The sequence below is a fragment of the Microcaecilia unicolor genome, chromosome 3, assembly GCF_901765095.1.
Source record: "Microcaecilia unicolor chromosome 3, aMicUni1.1, whole genome shotgun sequence".
Classification (NCBI taxonomy): Eukaryota; Metazoa; Chordata; class Amphibia; order Gymnophiona; family Siphonopidae; genus Microcaecilia; species Microcaecilia unicolor.
The window spans coordinates 200,503,475-200,525,408 of record NC_044033.1 but is presented as its reverse complement, the minus strand read 5'-3'; the positions used below and the strand labels follow the sequence as shown (position 1 = coordinate 200,525,408).

Sequence of the window (21,934 nt, the reverse complement as noted above, 5' to 3'; positions counted from 1 at the left end):
ACCCGAGATATTTCTCCTCAGAGGAGTCTACGGGCCTTCCCTCGGACCCCACGCCGTCACCGGAGAGGAAGCTCTCACCTCCTGAGAGTCTCTCCTTTGCCTCCTTTGTGCGGGATATGTCTATAAGCATTCCCTTTCCCGTGGTCTCTGTGGAAGAGCCGAGGGCCGAGATGCTCGAGGTCCTCGACTATCCATCACCACCTAGAGAGTCCTCCACGGTACCGCTGCACAATGTCCTGAAGGAGACGCTGCTCCGGAACTGGGTGCGACCATTAACTAATCCCACCATTCCCAAGAAAGCAGAGTCCCAGTACAGGATCCACTCTGACCCAGAGCTCATGCGGCCCCAGTTGCCCCATGACTCAGCGGTCGTGGATTCTGCTCTCAAGAGGGCACGGAGTTCGAGGGATACCGCCTCGGCGCCCCCGGGGCGGGAGTCTCGCACTCTGGACTCATTTGGGAGGAAGGCCTACCAGTCCTCCATGCTCGTGACCCGCATCCAATCGTACCTGCTCTATATGAGCATCCACATGCGGACCAATGTGCAACAGCTGGCGGACCTGGTCGATAAGCTCCCGCCGGAGCAGTCCAGGCCTTATCAGGAGGTGGTCAGGCAGCTGAAGGCGTGCAGAAAGTTCCTGTCCAGGGGGATTTTTGACACCTGTGACGTGGCATCTCGTGCTGCGGCCCAAGGTATAGTGATGCGCAGGCTCTCATGGCTGCGTGCCTCTGACCTGGACAACCGCACCCAGCAGAGACTGGCCGACGTCCCTTGCCGGGGGGATAACATTTCGGTGAGAAGGTCGAGCAGATGGTGGACCAACTGCATCAGCGGGAAACCGCTCTCGACAAGCTCTCCCACCGGGCGCCTTCAGCACCCGCCCCCACGGGTGGGCGTTTTTCCCGGGCACGGCAGGCTGCACCCTATTCTTTTGCAAAGCGTAGGTACAACCAGCCGGCCCGAAGGCCTCGTCAGGCACAGGGACAGCCCCAGCGCGCTCGTTCTCGTCAACAGCGTGCGCCTAAGCAGCCCCCTGCGCCTCCACAGCAAAAGCCGGGGACGGGCTTTTGACTGGATCCACGGGAACATAGCCGCCCTACAAGTGTCCGTACCGGACGATCTGCCGGTCGGAGGGAGGTTAAAATTTTTTCACCAAAGGTGGCCTCTCATAACCTCCGACCAGTGGGTTCTCCAAATAGTGCGGTGCGGATACGCCCTGAATTTGGCCTCCCTGCCTCCAAATTGTCCTCCAGGAGCTCAGTCTTTCAGCTCCCATCACAAGCAGGTACTTGCAGAGGAACTCTCCGCCCTTCTCAGCGCCAATGCGGTCGAGCCCGTACCACCCGGGCAGGAAGGGCAGGGATTCTATTCCAGGTACTTCCTTGTGGAAAAGAAAACAGGGGGGATGCGTCCCATCCTAGACCTGAGAGGCCTGAACAAATTCCTGGTCAAAGAAAAGTTCAGGATGCTTTCCTTGGGCACCCTTCTGCCAATGATTCAGAAAAACGATTGGCTATGTTCCCTGGATTTAAAGGACGCATACACTCACATCCCGATACTGCCAGCTCACAGACAGTATCTCAGATTCCGCCTGGGCGCACGGCACTTTCAGTATTGTGTGCTGCCCTTTGGGCTCGCCTCTGCCCCACGAGTGTTTACAAAGTGCCTCGTGGTGGTAGCGGCCTACCTACGCAAGCTGGGAGTGCACGTGTTCCCATATCTCGACGATTGGCTGGTCAAGAACACCTCGGAGGCAGGAGCCCTCCGGTCCATGCAGTGCACTATTCAACTTCTGGAGCTGCTGGGGTTTGTGATAAATTACCCAAAGTCCCATCTCCAGCCAACTCAGTCTCTGGAATTCATAGGAGCGCTGCTGAATTCCCAGACGGCTCAGGCCTACCTTCCCGAAGCGAGGGCCACCAATCTCTTGGCCCTGGCTTCGCAGACCAGAGCGTCTCAGCAGATCACAGCTCGGCAGATGTTGAGACTTCTGGGTCATATGGCCTCCACAGTTCATGTGACTCCCATGGCTCGTCTTCACATGAGATCTGCTCAATGGACCCTAGCTTCCCAGTGGTTCCAAGCCACCGGGAATCTAGAAGATGTCATCCGCCTCTCCACCAGTTGTCGCACTTCACTGCTCTGGTGGACCATCCGGACCAATTTGACCCTGGGACGTCCATTCCAAGTTCCGCAGCCCACGAAAGTGCTGACGACGGATGCATCTCGCCTGGGGTGGGGAGCCCATGTCGATGGGCTCCACACTCAGGGTCTGTGGTCCCTCCAGGAAAAGGATCTGCAGATCAACCTCCTGGAGCTCCGAGCGATCTGGAACGCACTGAAGGCTTTCAGAGATCGGCTGTCCTGTCAAATTATCCAAATTCGGACAGACAATCAGGTTGCAATGTATTACGTCAACAAGCAGGGGGGCACCGGATCTCGCCCCCTGTGCCAGGAGGCCGTCGGGATGTGGCGTTGGGCGTGTCGGTTCGGCATGCTCCTCCAAGCCACATACCTGGCAGGCGTAAACAACAGTCTGGCCGACAGACTGAGCAGAGTCATGCAACCGCACGAGTGGTCGCTCCATGCCAGAGTGGTACGCAAGATCTTCCGAGCGTGGGGCACCCCCTCGGTGGACCTTTTCGCCTCTCAGACCAACCACAAGCTGCCTCTGTTCTGTTCCAGACTTCAGGCACACGGCAGGCTAGCGTCGGATGCCTTTCTCCTCCATTGGGGGACCGGCCTCCTGTATGCTTATCCTCCCATACCTTTGGTGGGGAAGACCTTACTGAAGCTCAAGCAAGACCGCGGCACCATGATTCTGATAGCGCCCTTTTGGCCCCGTCAGATCTGGTTCCCTCTTCTTCTGGAGTTGTCCTCCGAAGAACCGTGGAGATTGGAGTGTTTTCCGACTCTCATTTCGCAGAACGACGGAGCGTTGCTGCACCCCAACCTTCAGTCTCTGGCTCTCACGGCCTGGATGTTGAGGGCGTAGACTTCACTGCGTTGGGTCTGTCTGAGGGTGTCTCCCGGGTCTTGCTTGCCTCTAGGAAGGATTCCACTAAAAAGAGTTACTTTTTCAAGTGGAGGAGGTTTGTCGTGTGGTGTGAGAGCATGGCCCTAGAACCTCGTTCTTGCCCTGCACAGAACCTGCTTGAATACCTTCTGCACTTATCAGAGTCTGGCCTCAAGACCAACTCAGTAAGGAATCACCTTAGTGCGATTAGTGCTTACCATTATCGTGTGGAAGGTAAAGCCATCTCTGGAGAGCCTTTAGTCGTTCGATTCATGAGAGGCTTGCTTTTGTCAAAGCCCCCTATCAAGCCTCCTACTGTGTCATGGGATCTCAACGTCGTCCTCACCCAGCTGATGAAACCTCCTTTTGAGCCACTGAATACCTGCCATCTGAAGTACTTGACCTGGAAGGTCATTTTCCTGGTGGCAGTTACTTCAGCTCGTAGGGTCAGTGAGCTTCAAGCCCTAGTAGCTCATGCTCCATATACCAAATTTCATCACAACAGAGTAGTGCTCCGCACTCACCCAAAGTTCCTGCCGAAGGTGGTGTCGGAGTTCCATCTTAACCAGTCAATTGTCTTGCCAACATTCTTCCCCAGGCCGCATACCCGCCCTGCTGAACGTCAGTTGCACACATTGGACTGCAAGAGAGCATTGGCCTTCTACTTGGAGCGGACACAGCCCCACAGACAGTCCGCCCAATTGTTTATTTCTTTCGACCCTAACAGGCTAGGGGTCGCTGTCGGGAAACGCACCATCTCTAATTGGCTAGCAGATTGCATTTCCTTCACTTACGCCCAGGCTGGGCTGACTCTTGAGGGTCATGTCACGGCTCATAGTGTCAGAGCCATGGCAGCGTCAGTGGCCCACTTGAAGTCAGCCACTATTGAAGAGATTTGCAAGGCTGCGACGTGGTCATCTGTCCACACATTCACATCTCATTACTGCCTCCAGCAGGATACCCGACGCGACAGTCGGTTCGGGCAGTCGGTGCTGCAGAATCTGTTTGGGGTGTAAATCCAACTCCACCCTCCAGGACCCGAATTTATTCTGGTCAGGCTGCACTCTCAGTTAGTTGTTCTTCGTAGGTCAATTTCTGTTGTACCCTCGCCGTTGCGAGGTTCAATTGACCTGGGTTATTGTTTTGAGTGAGCCTGAGAGCTAGGGATACCCCAGTCGTGAGAACAAGCAGCCTGCTTGTCCTCGGAGAAAGGGTATGATACATACCTGTAGCAGTTGTTCTCCGAGGACAGCAGGCTGATTGTTCTCACCTTCCCTCCCTCCTCCCCTTTGGAGTTGTGTTTCATACTTTATTGCTTGTCATTCAACTGGCGGGAGCGGTCGCGCACGGGCGGGAAGACGGCCGCGCATGCGCGGTGGGCGTGCCCTGCGTGCCGACCGTCCCGCGAAGCTTTTTCCGGTTGGTGGGGGCTGCCGCGGACGTCAACCCAGTCGTGAGAACAATCAGCCTGCTGTCCTCGGAGAACAACTGCTACAGGTATGTATCATACCCTATATCAGGAGTTGAAGGTTTGGTGTACAACTCCACAGCCATAATTTCATGGATGTCTGTTCTTTCTATGACAAGCAAAGGTTTATGCATTTTGTGTCACTGGGTCATTAATTTTGTGAGCTAGTTTCCTTTAATAGAGAGGGTCCTTTTGTGGGGAAGAAGATACAGTGAATCACTCTCTTGGTTTTAAGTGTTTTTCTTTCTCTGACAGGTGGAGCCTAATGCAACAATCGCAGAGATCAAGAATCTGTTTAATAAATCTCGTAGGTACCAGAATTGAACGTATTGTCTGTATGTAGCTGTTCTAATAAAAGCAGTTTTAAAACTCTATTCAGCTAGATAAGTTTTTATAATAGTCATATTGAATATAAAGTTTTGCCTCCATGCTCATTTTATCTCGTGTATAATCATTGTAGATAACCTGGGTATGAAGTCACGAGGATAGGTTAGGAACCACTGGTCTGCCGAGAGAATACAGACGCTCATGCCTGTCTCATTCTTATTGCAGATCCCCAGTGGTACGCAGCCCGGCAGTCTCTGCGGCTCGATCCAAGTAAGCGTTGTCTCCGTGGATGTGGGCGTTGTGTAACTGCTGCTGAGCAGAGATGCTATTGGTACTGATCCTCCTAGAGGATACAGCTTTGTTACTGGAGGGGGGGAGGGTACAGGGAGCCTGTGACTCCATCATGGCCTTTTTTAGGCACAGTCAGAAAGCGAGACTGGGGGGTGGGGGAGAATCAAAAAGATGAGCTATGAAGGGAGAATCCAGATCTGGATGAAATCATTCTGGCTGCAGCTGAGCTAGCAAACGGCATTGTCTAAGCAAAAAAACGCAATTCAGATAGTAAGCCAGTGATCTAAATATTTGCACTTGTAAAATTCCCTACAGAATCTAGCAGCATGCATCTCTGAAACAGCATACACAAGAAAACAGGAGCTCTGCTCTCCTGGCATCCAAAGGGAATGCTCTGACCTTTTCCAATGCTGCTCTCGTCTCCTGGGCCAGGCTGGATGCTGATGGATGAGGGGGCAGCTGGTGTGAACTGAGGTCTAGGGGGGCAGTGCCATGCAGGGTTGGGGCAGTGGTGGGATTACTGTCAGCTACACTAGAAACATAAGTGGGGGTTTGTGCACCAAGTGAAAGAAAAGGTAAGAGAACTTTTTTAATGCAGCCTGAATCGAATATCTAGTACTATAACTGGCCTCTCAAGATTAATTTCACAATTGCTCTTGTGTATTCTGGAGTGTCGCCGCTGTACACCCTGTGACATGTGTTTCCTGTTTTATGGATGAGGCAATCACAAGGCAGCTCAGAAATGCACCATGCAGTTGCAGTGCCCTCAGCCCGAGTCCACAGCAGAGACGCACAATCATATGTCCCAATGGCCTGCTACTTTGCATTAGAGATGTTACAAAGCTCCATTAAAACTTTTTGGCATCTGCAGCTGTAGGATACAGAAGATCCATTTTTGTTTTTCATTCCCTTTTTGTCTCCTGTCCAAATCTATCTGTAAGTATTTAGCTTAAGTCTTTCCAGTGGTAGTTCAAGGCAAGTTATATTCAGGTACAGCCGGTATTTCTCTGTGCCTGAAGCAGTGCAGGGATAAGTAGCTTCCCCAATGCCCCAAGGAGCGGCAGGTGGTATTGCTGTGGTTCACAGCCTGCTTCTTCTTCTCCTCCTCCTCCTCCTCCTCCTCCTCCTCCTCCTCTCCAGTTTGGAGGGTTTCGCTAGCTGGCCTCTTTCCTTTTTGTAAGTTTATTCCTCCCCCACCTTCCTTGGATTTTTATTTTGCTGTTGCTGTGTTGGCTGCTTCACGTGTGTTGGGCCCAACACTTGTTGTTGTTTTTTTTTTTGGACATCTGCATGCTGGAAATTTGTAGTTTCTGTAATGGTCACTGTAGCCAGAGCTGCCGAGCTCCCAGCTGGCAGTGACTTATCCATTTTACACTATTTCAGTACAAGAAGAAAGGCCTTTGCACTTAGCTTCACTTTTAACCCAAGGTCCTTCCCTCTAATCATTATGTTGCCAGACTCCTAGATGAATGATAGGGAGGGTGGATTCTCTTCCATAAAGAATAGAATTCTCATGTGTTACTTTATCCTCCCTACCTACTACTACTTATCATTTCTATAGCGCTACTGGACGTGCAGCGCTGTACACTTGAACATGAAGCAGACAGTCCCTGCTCGACAGAGCTTACAATCTAATTAGGACAGACAAACAAGAGATAAGGGAATATTAAAGTGAGGATGATAAAATAAGGGTTCTGAACAAGTGAATAAGGGTTAGGAGTTAAAAGCAGCATAAAAAAAGTGTGCTTTTAGGTTAGATTTGAAGACGGCCAGAGGTGGAGCTTGACGTACCAGCTCAGGAAGTCTATTCCAGGCATATGGTGCAGCAAGATAAAAGGAACGGAGTCTGGAGTTAGCGGTGGAGGAGAAGGGTGCAGATAAGAGAGATTTACCCAGTGAACCGAGTTCCCGGAGAAGAATGTAGGGAGAGATGAGAGTGGAGAGGTACTGAGGAGCTGCAGAGTGAATGCACTTATAGGTCAATAAGAGGAGTTTGAACTGTATGCGGAAACGGATAGGAAGCCAGTGAAGTGACTTGAGGAGCGGGCTAATATGAGCATAACGACACTGGCGGAATATTAGTCATGCAGCAGAATTTTGAACAGATTGAAGAGGACAGAGATGGCTAAGTAGGAGACCTGTGAGAAGCAAGTTGCAATAGTCTAAGCGAGATGTGATAAGAATGTCTCTCCCCCCCCCCACCGACCACTTTTCATGGTGGTGGGGAGATAGAAAAGCTAAAATCAGACTCATGATTTGTATGCTGATGACAGCCAGTGCATGTGAACAGTCTAGCACCATGCATAGACTGTCTTTAACAGGTGGTCAGGGGTTTGGTGCCGTTGAGTGATTATTATTATTTTTTTTAAATAAATTTTTGAAGTGACCTGTTAGCTGCGGTGATCCAGATTTATTTCTTCAACTAGGCTGGGCGTGCTGCAGAAGAGGCACTGAGGTCCCAGAGGAAGGGCATCCTAGCTATTGTTCAACAATGACATCCACTAGCTGACTTCTGAATACACTTGTGCCTGGTGCTGCTGTTTGTACCTCTCATCCGGGGAACCAGGGGTGGAGGGTAGCCAAGGGAATATGAAGGGTGACTACATATGAAGGCTTAGCACTAGACCGATTTTAAGCTGGGGTTTCGATGTTATCTTCAGAACTTAGTAGTACAAGAAGAGTGCTGGGCAGACTTCTACGATCTGTGCCCTGAGAATGGCAAGGACAAACCAAACTCAGGTATACATATAAAGTATCACATACCATATAAAATGAGTTTATCTTGTTGGTCAGACTGGATGGACTGTAAGGTCTTTATCTGCTGTCACTTACTATGTAAATTCAAAGGAGCATTTATGAATTTTTTTTTAATTAATTGCAGACCAGATCAATCAGTGTAATGGTCTCAAAGCGTAGCAGACGTCTGTCGTGTGACATTGCAGAGTTCCCAATGGCTTGCCCCTGAATGGCTGTGTGACATGGCTGTTGCACAGGATGCTAGGCCTCTATTTCTTATCCTATAGCTGAGCATTCTGATACGCACACCTGAGGATGTTTTTCTGGAGTACTAGACTACACCACACGGATTGTATTTGGCAGCCAGCTAAGTCCATTTTCTCCTTTCCTCTTCTTCCAGAGGGCAAATCGCTGAAGGATGAGGATATTCTGCAGAATCTACCAGTGGGGACCACTGCCACGTTCTACTTTCGAGATCTGGGAGCTCAGATCAGCTGGGTGACGGTAGGCACATCCGGTCACCAGTGATGCTTAAATGTAAAGCCCCCTGCTTGAGAGCTGTACCTGAGGGTCTGTGTGTCCTCCTTCCTTGCAGGTTTTCCTGACTGAGTATGCAGGGCCTTTGCTTATATATTTGCTGTTCTACTTTCGAGTTCCATTCATCTACGGCCCAAAATACGACTTCATCTCAAGCAAGCACTCGGTGGTGCAGTGAGTATCTGTACATGGAGGCATGTGTTATGAGGGGGGAGGTAAATTTGGACAGAGGGAATCCTGCTCTGTGATAGGACAGAGTTTGACTGTCTCGTTTGTGTAGCTGGTTTTTGATAGTCAAGAGACAGCAGAACACAGAAGGGGGGGGGGGGGGACCAAACTCTAGCCCCATCCTGTAAGCTCTCTGGTGAGGCTGTGTGGAATAAAAACATTGGTTGGGCTGTAGTCCCAGTGACCCATCCCATTCCACTGTCTGCGTCCCCTCGATTATCAAAAAGATTGCATTGTTATGCCATGTTTGAAGAACAAAAGGGTGTAGCGATGCTAGGAAGGTGTAGTATTTCTCAAGCACACAATAAGTTGCAAATCAATTCCTGTAAAAAGTTTGAAAGTCTTTAGGCTGCTTCCCTGAAGCCTCTGGGAGCAACTGGATTGATCCATATTTACTATGATGTCATAAATGAACACAGTTCCTATTCTGTGCAAGAAATGGCGGGGTTTGTTTTAATCCAGGATGGAGTTTACCTGTGACCCATGAATGAGAAGAGATTTATTTATTAGGATTGATGTAGGTTCACTTAAACCCATGGTATGCTAGTTTTATTTTAAAATGTTCTAGATATGTTACCCCCTCCTTTTTGCCCCCTCCATTCCCGCCCCCGACTCGTGTTTCCAAGTTATTGTTTTTCTCACCAGCTCCCCCTGTTGATGCTCTTCCAGCCTAGCATGCATCTGCCACTCATTCCACTATGTGAAGCGCCTGCTGGAGACACTGTTTGTGCATCGTTTCTCCCACGGCACCATGCCGCTCCGTAACATATTCAAGGTAAGACACGCCAGTGCTTTCTACATGTCTTGCTGGCTGTAGGCTTGTGCTTGAAGTTTAACAGTTTATGATGACAGACTGCCACTGCAATTAATTCACATGCAGCACATGTACAACCAGGACCCTGAGGCCACCTCACTTTCTAAGTGCATGCAATAACCTAAACCCGTTTCCTTTTCTTTCGTAGAATTGTACTTACTACTGGGGATTCTCCGCTTGGATGGCGTATTACATCAACCACCCGCTCTACACACCACCAAGTAAGTGAGGTTTTCCAGTCCTGTACTACATGTAGGGATGGGCCCTTTCCATGTATAAATTTCCATCCTTCCTATGCAAAAGATCAGGACCCGCTCTGAGCAGTGGTTATCTCCTTTATGGAGTAGAACTAGCAATGTGATTGTTTCCCGTAAGCCCTTGAATCCTGACCTTTTACTGCTGTAAATCTTGCCAATTTTTTTTTTTCCAGTGTATGGAGATCGGCAAGTGAGATTGGCACTTATCATATTCCTGGTAAGAAAAGAAAGGGAGAAGCAAAGTACAGTAACTCTTAATGCTGTGTAACTTATCTGGAGGAGGAGGAGGAGGTTTGCCTTGGGGTCCTGATTCTGAAATGAATGTCAGGCTATTAAGAGAATGTGCTTACATTTCTGTCTTTGATGCAGATGGGTTGATGGTCATGTGAGGTTTTTGTTTGGGGGGGGGGGGGGGGAAATTGGATTTCGTTATCTTGCTCCCCCTGTTGAAGGCTTGGTAGACTGGGCGAAGGGAATAAGGTTTGCTTTGCTGGGGGGGATGCAGATTGTAGAGTGATCAGTGTAAAAGTTGCTTTGTTTTCCCTCCCCTTTTCCCCTCCAGTTCTGTCAGTTGGGAAACTTCTCCATTCATATTGCCCTCAGGAACCTGCGTCCAGCTGGTGAGTTGACCATGTTATCATCCCTGGCTAACCCAATGTGCAGGCTAGAAGAAGGGTCTTTATATGCCAGCAACAATATTTCAGAATTCACCTTGCATCAAAGAGAATTAGGACCATTGCACTGTGAAATCTACAGATTAGGATTAGTAATAACTGTTCAGAAGTTGGATATTTAATTGAAAGTCTAATTATTAAATGCATAACATCATAAGTTTTATGTAGAGTTTTAGATGTAATTAAGTACAATGTGAGTTATACTTGGCTACAGTAATTGAAGTTCTAAAATCTACTTAGATTTATAGTAAAATTGAGGTGCCACTCTGTCATCAGCGCCCCAGCACTTTAGGGGAAGACACAGAATCCCAAGATACCTAGAGGTAGTGAATCTGTAACAAGTAATATTTAGAGTTAAACGGCTTAAGCTGAGCTTTCCAGAGGTGAACACAATTGGCCAGACAAATAGGCTTTTGCTGCCTTCTTTCTCCCAGGCTCAAAGACCAGAAAGATCCCTTTTCCGACCAAGAATCCATTCACTTGGCTCTTCTTACTGGTTTCCTGTCCAAATTATACTTACGAGGTGAGAATCCTCACACCTGCACTGCAGATGTCTTTGTGTGTTATGTATGAATGCCCACTTTTGGTTAATGCACGTATGAATGTAAAAATGCATGGGATGCCTCTGTCTGTGAGAGGTACAAGAGTCTCCTCCCGTCTGTTGAGTCCTGGCTTTCCCTTATGTTGCATGTGGTGGGCAGGGACAACCACTGCAAAGGTAGTGGCCTGCCTCTTCTCCCTGCTCTCTGACTGTGATTTGGTTTTGTTGGTTTGTAGGTGGGATCCTGGGTTGGTTTTGCCATCATGACTCAGTGTCTGCCAGGTGAGTGGACCTTGTGTGTATTCCCAAAACATCCATAAACGACTGTCCTCTGTCGCTTTACAGGACTATGCCAGGAATGTAGTATCTCAGCAGAATCTTCTTTAATCTTACCTACCTTGTTCATTTTGTGGTGAAATGGGACAATAAATTAGATTATCAGCCATGAGAAAAGATGAGTGAAAAGAATTTTAGATATGTTAAACCACTTGGGCTGCCCATCAGTGCTGGTAGAAGATGGGTACAAGAATTGTGCCATGAATTGAATGTGTGTCTGCTAAAGCAGCAGTTGAGCCGAGGCTCAGTAATCCTGTACAGTACTTCTTGTTAATTAAAAGGTTGGACCTTTTAACAGCTGCTATTCTTTCTAACATAAGATACCAGTTTGTAGTTCTACATTTTGTACGTAGAGGCTCATTTAAATGATGGGTGGGGTAGGCTGCACACAGTGCCAGAGTGTTAACCACTTTGATGGGCATCAGCTACTAGAAGGCTTTTGGTAATGCTAGAGGTAGGGTAGTACTTGATTGGAGGTACATAAGTATTGCCACACTGGGACAGACCAAAGGTCCATCAAGTCCACTATTCTGTTTCCAACAGTGGCCAATCCAGGTCAGAAATACCTGGCAAGATCCCCAAAAAGCTCAATACATTTTATGATGCTTATCCCAGAAATAAGCAGTGGATTTTCCCAAGTCAATTTAATAATGATCTATGAACTTGTCCTTTAGGAAGCCATCCAGACTTTTTAAACCCTGCTAAGCTAACTGCCTTTACCACATTCTCTGGCAATGAATTCCAGAGTTTAATTACACTTTGAATGAAGAAAAGTTCAGATTCGTTTTAAATTTACTACTTTGTAGCTTCATCGCATGCCCCTAGTCCTAGTATTTTTAGTAAACAAACTATTCACATCTACCCATTCCACTCCACTCATTATTTTATAGACCTCTATCATATCTCCCCTCAGCCGTGTCTTCTCCAAACTGAAGAGCCCTAGACGCTCTCGTGATGTGTGCATGTTTGACCCACTCCTGTTTTGTACTTCAGATAGAACCAGGGCTGGCATCTGGCACCATCTTAAATCCCCTCTGTCCCCAGACCTACTTAGCTCAGTCATTTTAGTAACAGTCCTACTCTGGGGCCTATACACCAAATCTGGCTACCAGCTGTTACCCTTAACCAATGACCAGGGCTCCTACTGCTTGGCATCATGCAGCACTTAACCCTTTGCTTGCTGGGTGGCCCTAGTCTGATATGCTGATTTTGTGTAGATGGGTGGAGTTGCTCTGGATAGGGTTGGATAAGGTTCAGTATTTCATATACACCTGCCTTGGTTCTTACTGCTTTTTCTGTCCACAGTGGCTCTATTTACTCTTGTTGGATTCATCCAGATGACCATTTGGGCAAAGGGAAAGCATCGCAGCTACCTGAAGGAGTTCCGGGATTATCCACCCTTGCGCTCTCCTATTATCCCCTTCCTGCTCTGACCGTGCAGCCAGCCAGATGGGCAGGGATAAGGGGAAGGAGAGTATGTGGCTATATAAAATGTAATGATGGCAGCTGACACTGACTGACTGGGAGGGAGGGGAGCTACAGAAATGCGAGTGGTTTATTTCCACAGCTGCCCTTCTCATACCCGACATCTTGCTGTGAACAATCTGTCCCCCATGTTTAAATCAAAGAATTTTATCCTGTGGCATGTACCTGGCCAAATCCCAAGACTCCTCACTAGTCGGCTGCAGCTGTATTAAAAGCCTTTGGGAGCCAAAACCCACCAGGTATCCACTAAGCACAACTATTAAATCTTTCCTGGCCTACAGACTAGGGCTGCTTGTACAGCTGCCACAGGCCCTCTAGTGATGGGTAATGGCTTGGCTAGATTAGGGTCAGCTTTTGCCCTGTATGGTAATAGCTGTGAAAGCCTTACTTTAGGCCAGTCTTCTTAGGTTAGAGGAAGGAAAAGAGGTGTTGCACTAGTACAGATCTTATGTGAGAGAGACCATTTGAATGACAGAGTTGATGTAGGCCAAGGGAAAGCTGTATGTCAGAATACTAACCATTACTGCAAGTGGTTTAAGAGCATGGTCACTAGCGCCTTCATAGCTAAAATTAAGCTCATAGGATTTCAGATGGGCAGAGATTCCACAGCTTATACCATCACTATTGTTGGAAATCTTTCCATATATAAAGCATGAAATGAGATGGGCTGGAAAAATGGAAGCCAGGCAGCTACTGGGAGCAGTCCTGACCTTTCTTCTCTCCCCCATCCCACTGAAAATTGATCCATAGTTTGGGGGGGGGGGGGAAGTGGATTGAAAACTAGTTCTTATTAAATGCAGTGGCCTGGGGCCATTTTTCTTGTACTTCTTGGTTTTGAAACCATACCAGAAACCATCTATACACCTTGTTGCTTTCTCTTATTGTATAATGTAAATCCTGTCTGCTTAGACCTTACTCTGCAATGCCACAGTGTAAAACATTTGTACCAAAACTGGCAAGTACAACCAAGTTGATTTTGTAAAACGATGTCCAATGGAACAGGTCTGGACACAGAACCAGGAACAGATTTTTTTTATACTGGATGTTCTTTGTAGGTCGCTCTTGGTAACCTTTAAGAATGGCTGAAATAAAAGGAAACCCTTAGCACCTCTCAGAGCTGTGTTTCACTAAAGAAGCAAAAAAAGGTGGGGTGGGGTTCTCTGAGTTAGTTCACAAAAAGGATACTGGGCTCAGGGCGTGATGTACATCTGCTATCACTGGTGAAGGAAGAAGAGTGTGTTTACCAAGACAGCCTCTGGTCATAAGGTTAGATTCCCCCCCCCCCCCCCCCAGGTGACTGAGGACTGATTGTTCAGTAATGTGGATAGCATGGCCACACAGGCCCTGATCTGGGCAATTACTGTAGGTCAGTTTATTAAGCTGTTATAAAACAGCACCTTCCATGAGTGCCACAGTGTGCTTGGGCCTGTCTGAACTTCTGTGTCATGGCTGGGCCAACCCACACCTTTCTATCTTTGGCAATGTGTAATCACAGTCTGGGGCTACAGCCAGCTATAAGTCCTCAGTAGTTGGCCAGCCCCACTCCTACAGAAAGCACTTCCTGAACTTTCCCCTTCATCCTAAGGCTCATTCAGGAGGGGGATTGCAATCACACCAACTCCAACCCTGGCTGACCAGAGGCAGTTCTTTGCTCAAGTGCTAGATGGCACTATTAGGAAGGAGGGAATGCACTCAGAGGCAGATGCACTAAAGCTTAATGAGCCTTTAATGACCCTCCAACGAGGAAATTTTGATCCGTTGCATGCATCAAAGGGCTTTTACCGAGGAAGCTAGCAGCTAACGAAAACGGAATGGAGATGAGCAATTAGTGTAAAAACCCCATTGAAAGGAGATGCACTAACCTTTCCCGATTGCCTTTACGCAGGAAAAAGGCAGGAAATCTAACGAGAGGTCTATCAGCTACAAGTTTAAAAGTGAAATGTATTTAAAAAAATAACTAGGGGGGCGAAAACGCGCGTCAGGGGCGTCCTTTATTGACGCCCCAGGTCGCTGCTGCTCCCCTCTCCCTCAGCACCAAAAGAAAAAAAAAAAAATCGGGAGGGGGCAAGGGTGCTTGGCATGAGCATCCTGTATGGCCGTCCTTGCCCCCCCCCCCCCCCCCCCCAACCCCCGCACGAAAAAACTCAAATTTTAGCAGCCCCAGCCCCTGGCCGGCCCTCCTCCCTTCCTGTGTCTTCTCCCACACTAGCTCCGCCTCCCGCCATCCTCCAGTCCCGTGCCCCCGCCCCCGCCGCCCCCCCTTTGGTCGTGGCTGCCGCTCCCCCCCTCCAAGGCCCCCCCCCCCCCCCTTTGCCTTACCGGCCCGTGCAGCGCCTCTCACCTCTGCTGCACGGGCAAGAACAGCTGATCGGCGAGTCAGAAGGCCTCCTCAGATGTCCCTTCTTTCTTCCTGGGCCCGCATAGTTTACCTACGTCAGAGGAGGGCGGGCCCAGGGAGAAAGAAGGGACTGAGGAGGCCTTCTGACTCGCCGATCAGCTGTTCTTGCTCGTGCAGCAGAGGTGAGAGGCGCTGCACGGGCCGGTAAGGCAAAGGGGGGGTCGTTGGAGGGGGGGAGCGGTAGCCAAGACCAAAGGGGTGGTGGCGGGGGCGGGGCACGGGACGGGAGCATGGCGGGAGGCGGAGCTAGTGTGGGAGAAGACACAGGAAGGGAGGAGGGCCGGGCTTGGGCTGCTAAAATTTGAGTTTTTTCGTGCGGGGGTGGGAAACGGCGACCTCAGGGGGGGGGGGGCGGGGGAACAAGGACGACGCTCCTCAAGAGCACCTTTGCCCCCCCCACCCTTTTTTTATTTTTGTTTTGATTTGGGAGCCATGTGCTTGTGTTTTGGCTGTTTGTGGCATGCGCAGAGCAGCTAACATAACGATTGGCTGCTCTGCGCATGCTTTAGGGGCCGATTACCGACGTGTATTGTGATTCTTTGATACATTGTACTTTTCAATACCGATCCGAGCATGTGTGACTTGTTGTTTTGGTGTATTCTTCGTTTTTTTAAAATCGTTAGGGACTTTAACGATTTAGATTTTTTAACGTTTGCTTGATGCATCTGCCTCTGTCTGCTGCCCCTCATTACCCCTCTACCCTCATTTCCCCTTACGTTCCCGCCCGTAACCTCCGCTCACAGGACAAATCCCTCCTCTCAGTACCCTTCACCACCGCCAACTCCAGGCTCCGCTCATTCTGCCTTGCCTCACCCTATGCTTGGAATAAACTTCCTGAGCCCTTACACCAAGCCCCCTCCCTACCCATCTTCAAATCCTTGCTCAAAGCCCACCTCTTCAATGTTGCTTTCGGCCCCTAACCTTTATACCTTTCAGGAAATTTAGACTGTCCCTATTTGACTGACTGTACATTTGTCCTTTAGATTGTAAGCTCCTTTGAGCAGGGACTGTCCTATGTTAAATTGTACAGCGCTGCGTAACCCTAGTAGCGCTTTAGAAATGTCAAGTAGTAGGAGTAGTAGTAGCACTCCACATCCTAATGTACTGCCAACACTAACCAGATTCTATGCTTTACTACCATTTCTGACTTCTCTTAAGCTGTATTTACACATCCAGTAGCAGAGTTGGGATTAAACTTAAACACAGGGCGATGAGTCTCCACACTAGGGAGACAGGGTTCATGAGTGGCTATATTTTCTAATACCTGTTAACTGTTGATTAGAAAATGACCAGGCTTAAGCCACTGGAATGCTTTTAACCAAGATCCTTTTTAATTTCTCAGAAATAATTACATACAAATATAGGAGGAGAAACGGGTGCTCCTGTTTCATACCAGAGAGATTCAGGCTGCGGCCCTCTCATCTAATCTCTTCTTCCTCATTAACAGGCGTCGCTCCCGCTCATACTCCTTCATACGCATCACATAACTGCACAGCAAGGAGACAGCATCAATGCATGGGCAAACTAAAGAAAGCAGTAATTCCTAGTCACAGCACCACTAGAGGACCACAGCCAGCTTAAATGTTTGTTAGCAAGAAGTATTACATATAAAAATCATTGAATGCTTATTCATAAAAGTATGAAATTAATTTATCAAGAAAGTCAGAAGTATAAACTACTGCAAGAGCTTTCCTTACAACAAGCAGCTGCATCTGCGAGAGCAAAGTTTTACACACACCCCCTCAAAAAAAAAAAATGTAGTTAAAGAAAGGGGTTTTATAGAAAATGAAGAAACAGAGCATACATCTTACCCTATCACAGAACAGTCAATAGTTCAAGTTATAGCCACACACAAGCATGCATGCGCTGCCCTGACAGAACAAGTTAAAGCAGTAGCCAAACAAGCTCTTTGCATACTGCCCCAACTGACTGAATCTAGAAGCAGACTGTAAACTAGAGACAGTTTTATCTCTAAGGATAATAAACATGAATAGAAAAAAAAGTGATTACAAGATAGGCTCTTTTATTTTAAATCAGGGGTTCCCAAACCTATCCTGTCAGTCAGGTTTTCAGAAAATCATATTAATGGTGGATATCCTGAAAACCAGACTCACTGGGGTTCCCCCAGGACAGGTTTGGGGATCACTTTTAGACACTAGAAATTCTTCATTGGAGTCCAGTGGCCAGGTTGTGCTGACAACTGCTTTGGACACCAAGAGGCATATTTTCAAAGCACTTAGCCTTCCAAAGTTCCATAGGTTTCTATGGAACTTTGGAAGGCTAAGTGCTTTGAAAATATGCCTCCTTGGCACATGAGGTAGCCAAATGACTGTCAAGCTCCAGGAGTCTGCTCTGCTGCAAGATTCACACTAGTATCAAGCCAAGGTGAGCAGAAACCATTATGCTAGCAACTGTCTCTGATATGCAGCAGTCTGCCACAAAACTTCAGTGATGTAAGCTGTTCCATATGAGCAGGATCAGTCTAAGGCAGTAGGAATCCCTGCTTACTTACTCTAGGTGCTCACAATAGTCCCATTCGTGACGCTCATGTGAACATGCCAAGAAGTTTGGCCAGTTGTCTCGCTTGCACTTCAGGAATTTGATGAGGTGGTGAGCACAATAGTCCCTCTGATCCAAGGGCAACTGGGCTGCATTCATCTGCTCCTGAGTTGCCACCATCACTGTAAGGAGAAAACATAGCCATGCTAAAAAGTAAGAAAGAGGTGTTATGACAGAGATGTAGTTATGCAGTCAGAGCTCACAGGATAAAGGTGAAAGAGGATAGACTGCAGCGTAAGCAAAGGAACTAAATGGCTGTAGGTTGGAAAAGGAGACTAAAGTTGCAGATCCAAAAAGTTGAGAATGGCAGATTTTCTTGTCATGGGTCCATCAGCAGTCTAAAAAAGTTACGTTTGAACTTCTGTAACTTTTATATAAAAGTATAGGGTAACAAGTAGGAACTTAACATTTGTAGATTTTTACATGGTCCCCTGAAAAGTGATGTAGCCAAATGCCTCATGGGTAGATTAAATTGAGTAGTTCACTGGTGAGCTGAAGAAATGCTAAATAGTAGTAGTAGTAAGAGAGGATAGGGAAATTAACAGACAGCCTAGGTGAGAAAGCATGTTCAGTAGGGAAAGGGTATATGCAAAAGGAGTAAACAAGGATGTCAAGTGATACTAATTGGTGTGAGCTGATTCATGCATAGATTGGGACTGTTTATTTGTGGGCAGACCTATGCCAATTTATATGGTATGACATACTTCACACTATTGACAATTCATATGTCTAAATCCCATGCCACATTCTCCTCTGTTAAATGAGAAGCATATAGAGAATGATAATCCTAACGAGAGATACATGATGCTGTGTTTCATATTAAGATCCTGTTCAGGAGTGGTGATTCCTACGCATGATGGTGGACAATACAGTGAAATTCCTCTTAGACCATCGAGATAATGCAGGATATAAATCTGAAAATAAGTCCTCTACTCAATATGCATCAGTGGCCAAACAGAATAAAACAGTATCATTCTACTTCTATTTTATTCCATGCTTCCAAAAAAGATAAGGGATGCAATGACAGACAGCAGATACAGACCAGCATAGTCCAGCAACTGCACAGTAATGTGGCTAGAATTGTACATGCCTCTCCATGCAGTTACCGCCTACATAGTGGCAATTCTATACAGTAATACCAACATTTTTGGAGCCTCAATGTAGTGTGCTGCAGTGCTGAGCAGCAAGTCTATAATAGGCAGCTATAGGGGTCCTAAGATTCCGTTATAGAGTATGAGATAGCACTCTAATCAGTCGCATACGTTTGTAGAATAATAACACTATCTTTTAGGGACTGCCCTTTATGCCTTTTTTTTTTCAGGCTTGTACTTGTGCCTCTGTGCAGATTACCTACATCCCTCTGGCTTTTTTTCAAGTGTGAAAGGTCATTAAGTTTTGCTTTGACTCCAATCTCAAACTAAGTTCCTTACAGAAGAAACAGCTGCGGGGAGATAGAAGTCTATAAAATGACAGCTCAGCAGTAGGGGTAAATAGGAGACCTAGAGCAGTTGGGTGAGAATTCGGGAAGCCCACTGCAGCTGCTTGAGCAGTCACTTAACCCTCCGGTGGGTCGGATCCAAACAGACCCGAGTGCTCTGGGGCCAGGGACATGTACATGAATGTAAATCTCACTGCGAGATTAAAAAAAAAAAGACATGAACTAGATCTTAATGACTAAAATAAAACAGGGGGTGGAGGGATAAAATTGTGCCTCGGACTGCTTGACCCCTCTCCACTTACCTCTTTCCTTGCGCTCGCCGAATCCAATCTCCGGGGAGAAGGTGGGCGGGTTCGTCGGATCGGGTTCCGGCTGCCCCGTGTAACGACGCACTAAGTGCGCCCCCATCTCCTCTCCCGGCTCCGCTTTAGACGCCCAGGAGGTGAAGCGACAGGTCACTTCCACAGCACCTACTGCACTGCCCTAGTCATTACTTCCGGGGACGGAAGAGGGTCTAGAGAAAATGCTTCCGGGGCGGGTGGACGGCGGACCAGCTGCTGGAGCTACGTGCTGACGTCACGACCCTGTTGGTTTCCCCTGGTTCTTCACGTGGTTCTTTCCCGCCCTTATTCGCGACGGCTTTGTTTAGAACTACAAGGTTTATTTTCAAATAAAAAAAAGTAAAAGGGGTTATGTGGCGGCAAAGCCTGGATAATCACCTCGCAGAGGGGTAAGTAGCATTTTTTTTTTACTTTTGTCATTTTCTGTATCTTCTTAGTTTTACTTTATTTTTGCCTTATGATTTTTTTTGTGTGTTTTCCTTATTGCAGCAGTAGGTGCATTTTTAACGCACCCTAAAAATATTCCTGGGGGCGTCTCTAGCATTTAACCTGCGCTAGAAAATCGTAGTTTCTTACCTGTAACGGTAGTTCTCCAAAGACAAGCAGGCCAATATTCTCACTGATGGGTGACGTCACGTCGGCCCGGAGGACTTTCCAGCAAAGTCCATGACAAAAACAAAAATGTCTCTCGTCGCGCGGGTGGATGTAGTGCGCATGCGCGCGTCCACTTTCCCGCCCGTCGCGCGAGCACATTCCTCAGTTTTTTCTTCTCCGCGTCTGAGGTGACACGGAGCTCGACCTTCGTCTTCGTGTTCCTCCTATGCCCGGAGGTGAAGATTCAACAAAAGCGAAGTATCCTTTTATAGTTATCTTAGATATTTTTTCGTTTATTAAGTTTCCTTTCTTTTAGCTGCGATTTTATTTAAATCGCTCGGTTGGGTATTTTTTCCCGTTTTTCTTTTATTTTTCTGTGTCATCTTTTTATAGACACAATCGCGTCTTTTGATTTGGCAGGGACTATTTTTCCCGAGATGTCAACGAAGACGCCCAGCGGCTTCAAGCCTTGTGCCCGCTGCCATCGGGCCATCTCTGGCACTGATACACACTCGTGGTGTATCCAGTGCCTTGGGCCGGACCACCGCTCGGAGAGTTGTAAATTGTGTCTCGCCATGAAAAAGCGGACACTGCTCTCTCGAGATGCCCAGAGACAAAAGATTTTTGGGCCCGGTGCTTCGGCGTCGACGTCGTCTAAGTCGGCGCCCTCCAAATCGGTGCCGGGGAAGTCGGCGCCGGTGAAGTCGGTGCCGTCGAGGATGATGTCTTTGGAGCCGGCGTCGTCGAGGTCGACGTCGAAGGAGGCGTCGGCACCGGGAGATAGGGGACAGGCTGCCTTAAGACCGATGCACGCTGGGAGCAGTGATGCATTGAGTGGGTCTCCACCCGCCTCGGCGCCTCCTGCTTTGCAGGCCCCCCGGGACCGTCCTGCGTCGGACCCGGCCCCGAGGAGACGTGTGGATTCCACGTCCTCTCCGGTACCGAGGAGTCTCGACGACATGCGTCGGGCGAAGGCCAAGAAGCATCGTCGTCGGTCTCCTTCGAGACACGGCACCGGGAGCTCCGGGTCATCGATGCACTCGATACCCGAGAAGCGTCGGTGCCGAGAGGATCGCTCTCCCTCTGTTACTGAGGTTCCGACGCGTGGGGTCGCTGGCAGCCGAGTCCCCACTCCCCAACCTCAGCAGACTTTGCCTCCGATGTCTCAACCGACCTCGCAGCCTCTTCCGACACCAACTCTGGATGAGCGTATGCAGGCCATGTTCCCATTTTTTATGGACATGATGCAGCAGTGGCAGTCGGCATCGAGGTTGTCGGTACCGTCGGCGTCGGCGGTGCCGGTGTCGATGCTTTCAGAGGCACCGGTGCCGACGGCGTCGAGTGTGTCGACATTACCGATGCCGGATGTTTCTGCATCAGGCCTTCAGCCTGTGGTGAGGTCTGTGTCACCGGTGTCGCCCCCGGTGCCGGTGGCTTTGACTTCCCGAGTTGACTCTCCCGAGGCATCGGAGCGGGAAGCTTCTCCGGAGCTTCAGGGACCTTCAGCTTCTCGGCATCATCATAGAGGCCGTCAAGCCTCTGCGTCGAGACGGGCTCAGATCCGGGCGGCTCTGTCTGAGCTTTTAGCCCCATCTGATGATACCTCATCTGAGGATGAGGAAGGAGTGCATGGGGAGTTCTCTGGCGAGGATTCTCAAGGCATTCCTTCTGACTCCACTCCCTCGCCTCAAAGGCAGTTGTCTCCTCCCGAGAGCTTGTCTTTTTCATCTTTTGTTCGGGAGATGTCTGAGGCCATCCCCTTCCCAGTGGAAATTGTGGACAAGCCCAGGGCCAAGATGCTTGAGGTTCTGGACTATCCATCTCCACCTTCATCTTCTGCCACAGTTCCTTTTCATGAGACTCTTAAGGAACTTATGCTGAGGAACTGGGAGA

The 21,934-nt window shown here is 48.4% G+C and overlaps 2 protein-coding genes across 3 annotated transcripts in view; one reads left to right on the top strand and one right to left on the bottom strand.

Moving 5' to 3' along the window:
- Window positions 1-13,825, top strand: part of TECR (trans-2,3-enoyl-CoA reductase) — a 41,714-nt gene extending 27,889 nt beyond the window's left edge. For both annotated transcript variants that reach the window (XM_030197122.1, XM_030197121.1), the window contains 11 exons: window positions 4,741-4,792; window positions 5,038-5,082; window positions 8,240-8,343; window positions 8,435-8,550; window positions 9,274-9,379; window positions 9,567-9,639; window positions 9,849-9,892; window positions 10,238-10,295; window positions 10,784-10,872; window positions 11,127-11,172; window positions 12,532-13,825. In XM_030197122.1, the coding sequence (XP_030052982.1) occupies window positions 4,741-4,792; window positions 5,038-5,082; window positions 8,240-8,343; window positions 8,435-8,550; window positions 9,274-9,379; window positions 9,567-9,639; window positions 9,849-9,892; window positions 10,238-10,295; window positions 10,784-10,872; window positions 11,127-11,172; window positions 12,532-12,659 (861 nt within the window). In that variant the 3' untranslated portion in view covers window positions 12,660-13,825. The remainder of the gene's footprint in view (window positions 1-4,740; window positions 4,793-5,037; window positions 5,083-8,239; window positions 8,344-8,434; window positions 8,551-9,273; window positions 9,380-9,566; window positions 9,640-9,848; window positions 9,893-10,237; window positions 10,296-10,783; window positions 10,873-11,126; window positions 11,173-12,531) is intronic.
- A 2,593-nt stretch (window positions 13,826-16,418) lies between these two features.
- NDUFB7 (NADH:ubiquinone oxidoreductase subunit B7) lies at window positions 16,419-19,614 on the bottom strand. The gene is made up of 3 exons (XM_030195302.1): window positions 19,409-19,614; window positions 17,622-17,790; window positions 16,419-16,596 (listed from the first exon to the last, which is right to left on the bottom strand). The coding sequence occupies exons 1-3, from the start codon at window positions 19,512-19,514 to the stop codon at window positions 16,512-16,514; spliced, it is 360 nt and encodes a 119-aa protein (XP_030051162.1). The 5' UTR covers window positions 19,515-19,614; the 3' UTR covers window positions 16,419-16,511.
- Window positions 19,615-21,934: the final 2,320 nt, after the last annotated feature.

Coding starts and splice junctions, on each gene's coding strand:
- NDUFB7 (XM_030195302.1), bottom strand. CDS start 19,514: ATGGGGGCGCACTTAGTGCGTCGTTACACGGGGCAGCCGGAACCCGAT. Junction 17,791..19,408: donor CGGCGAGCGCAAGGAAAGAG/GTAAGTGGAGAG, acceptor TTCTCCTTACAG/TGATGGTGGCAACTCAGGAG. Junction 16,597..17,621: donor GACTATTGTGAGCACCTAGA/GTAAGTAAGCAG, acceptor CTTGCTGTGCAG/TTATGTGATGCGTATGAAGG.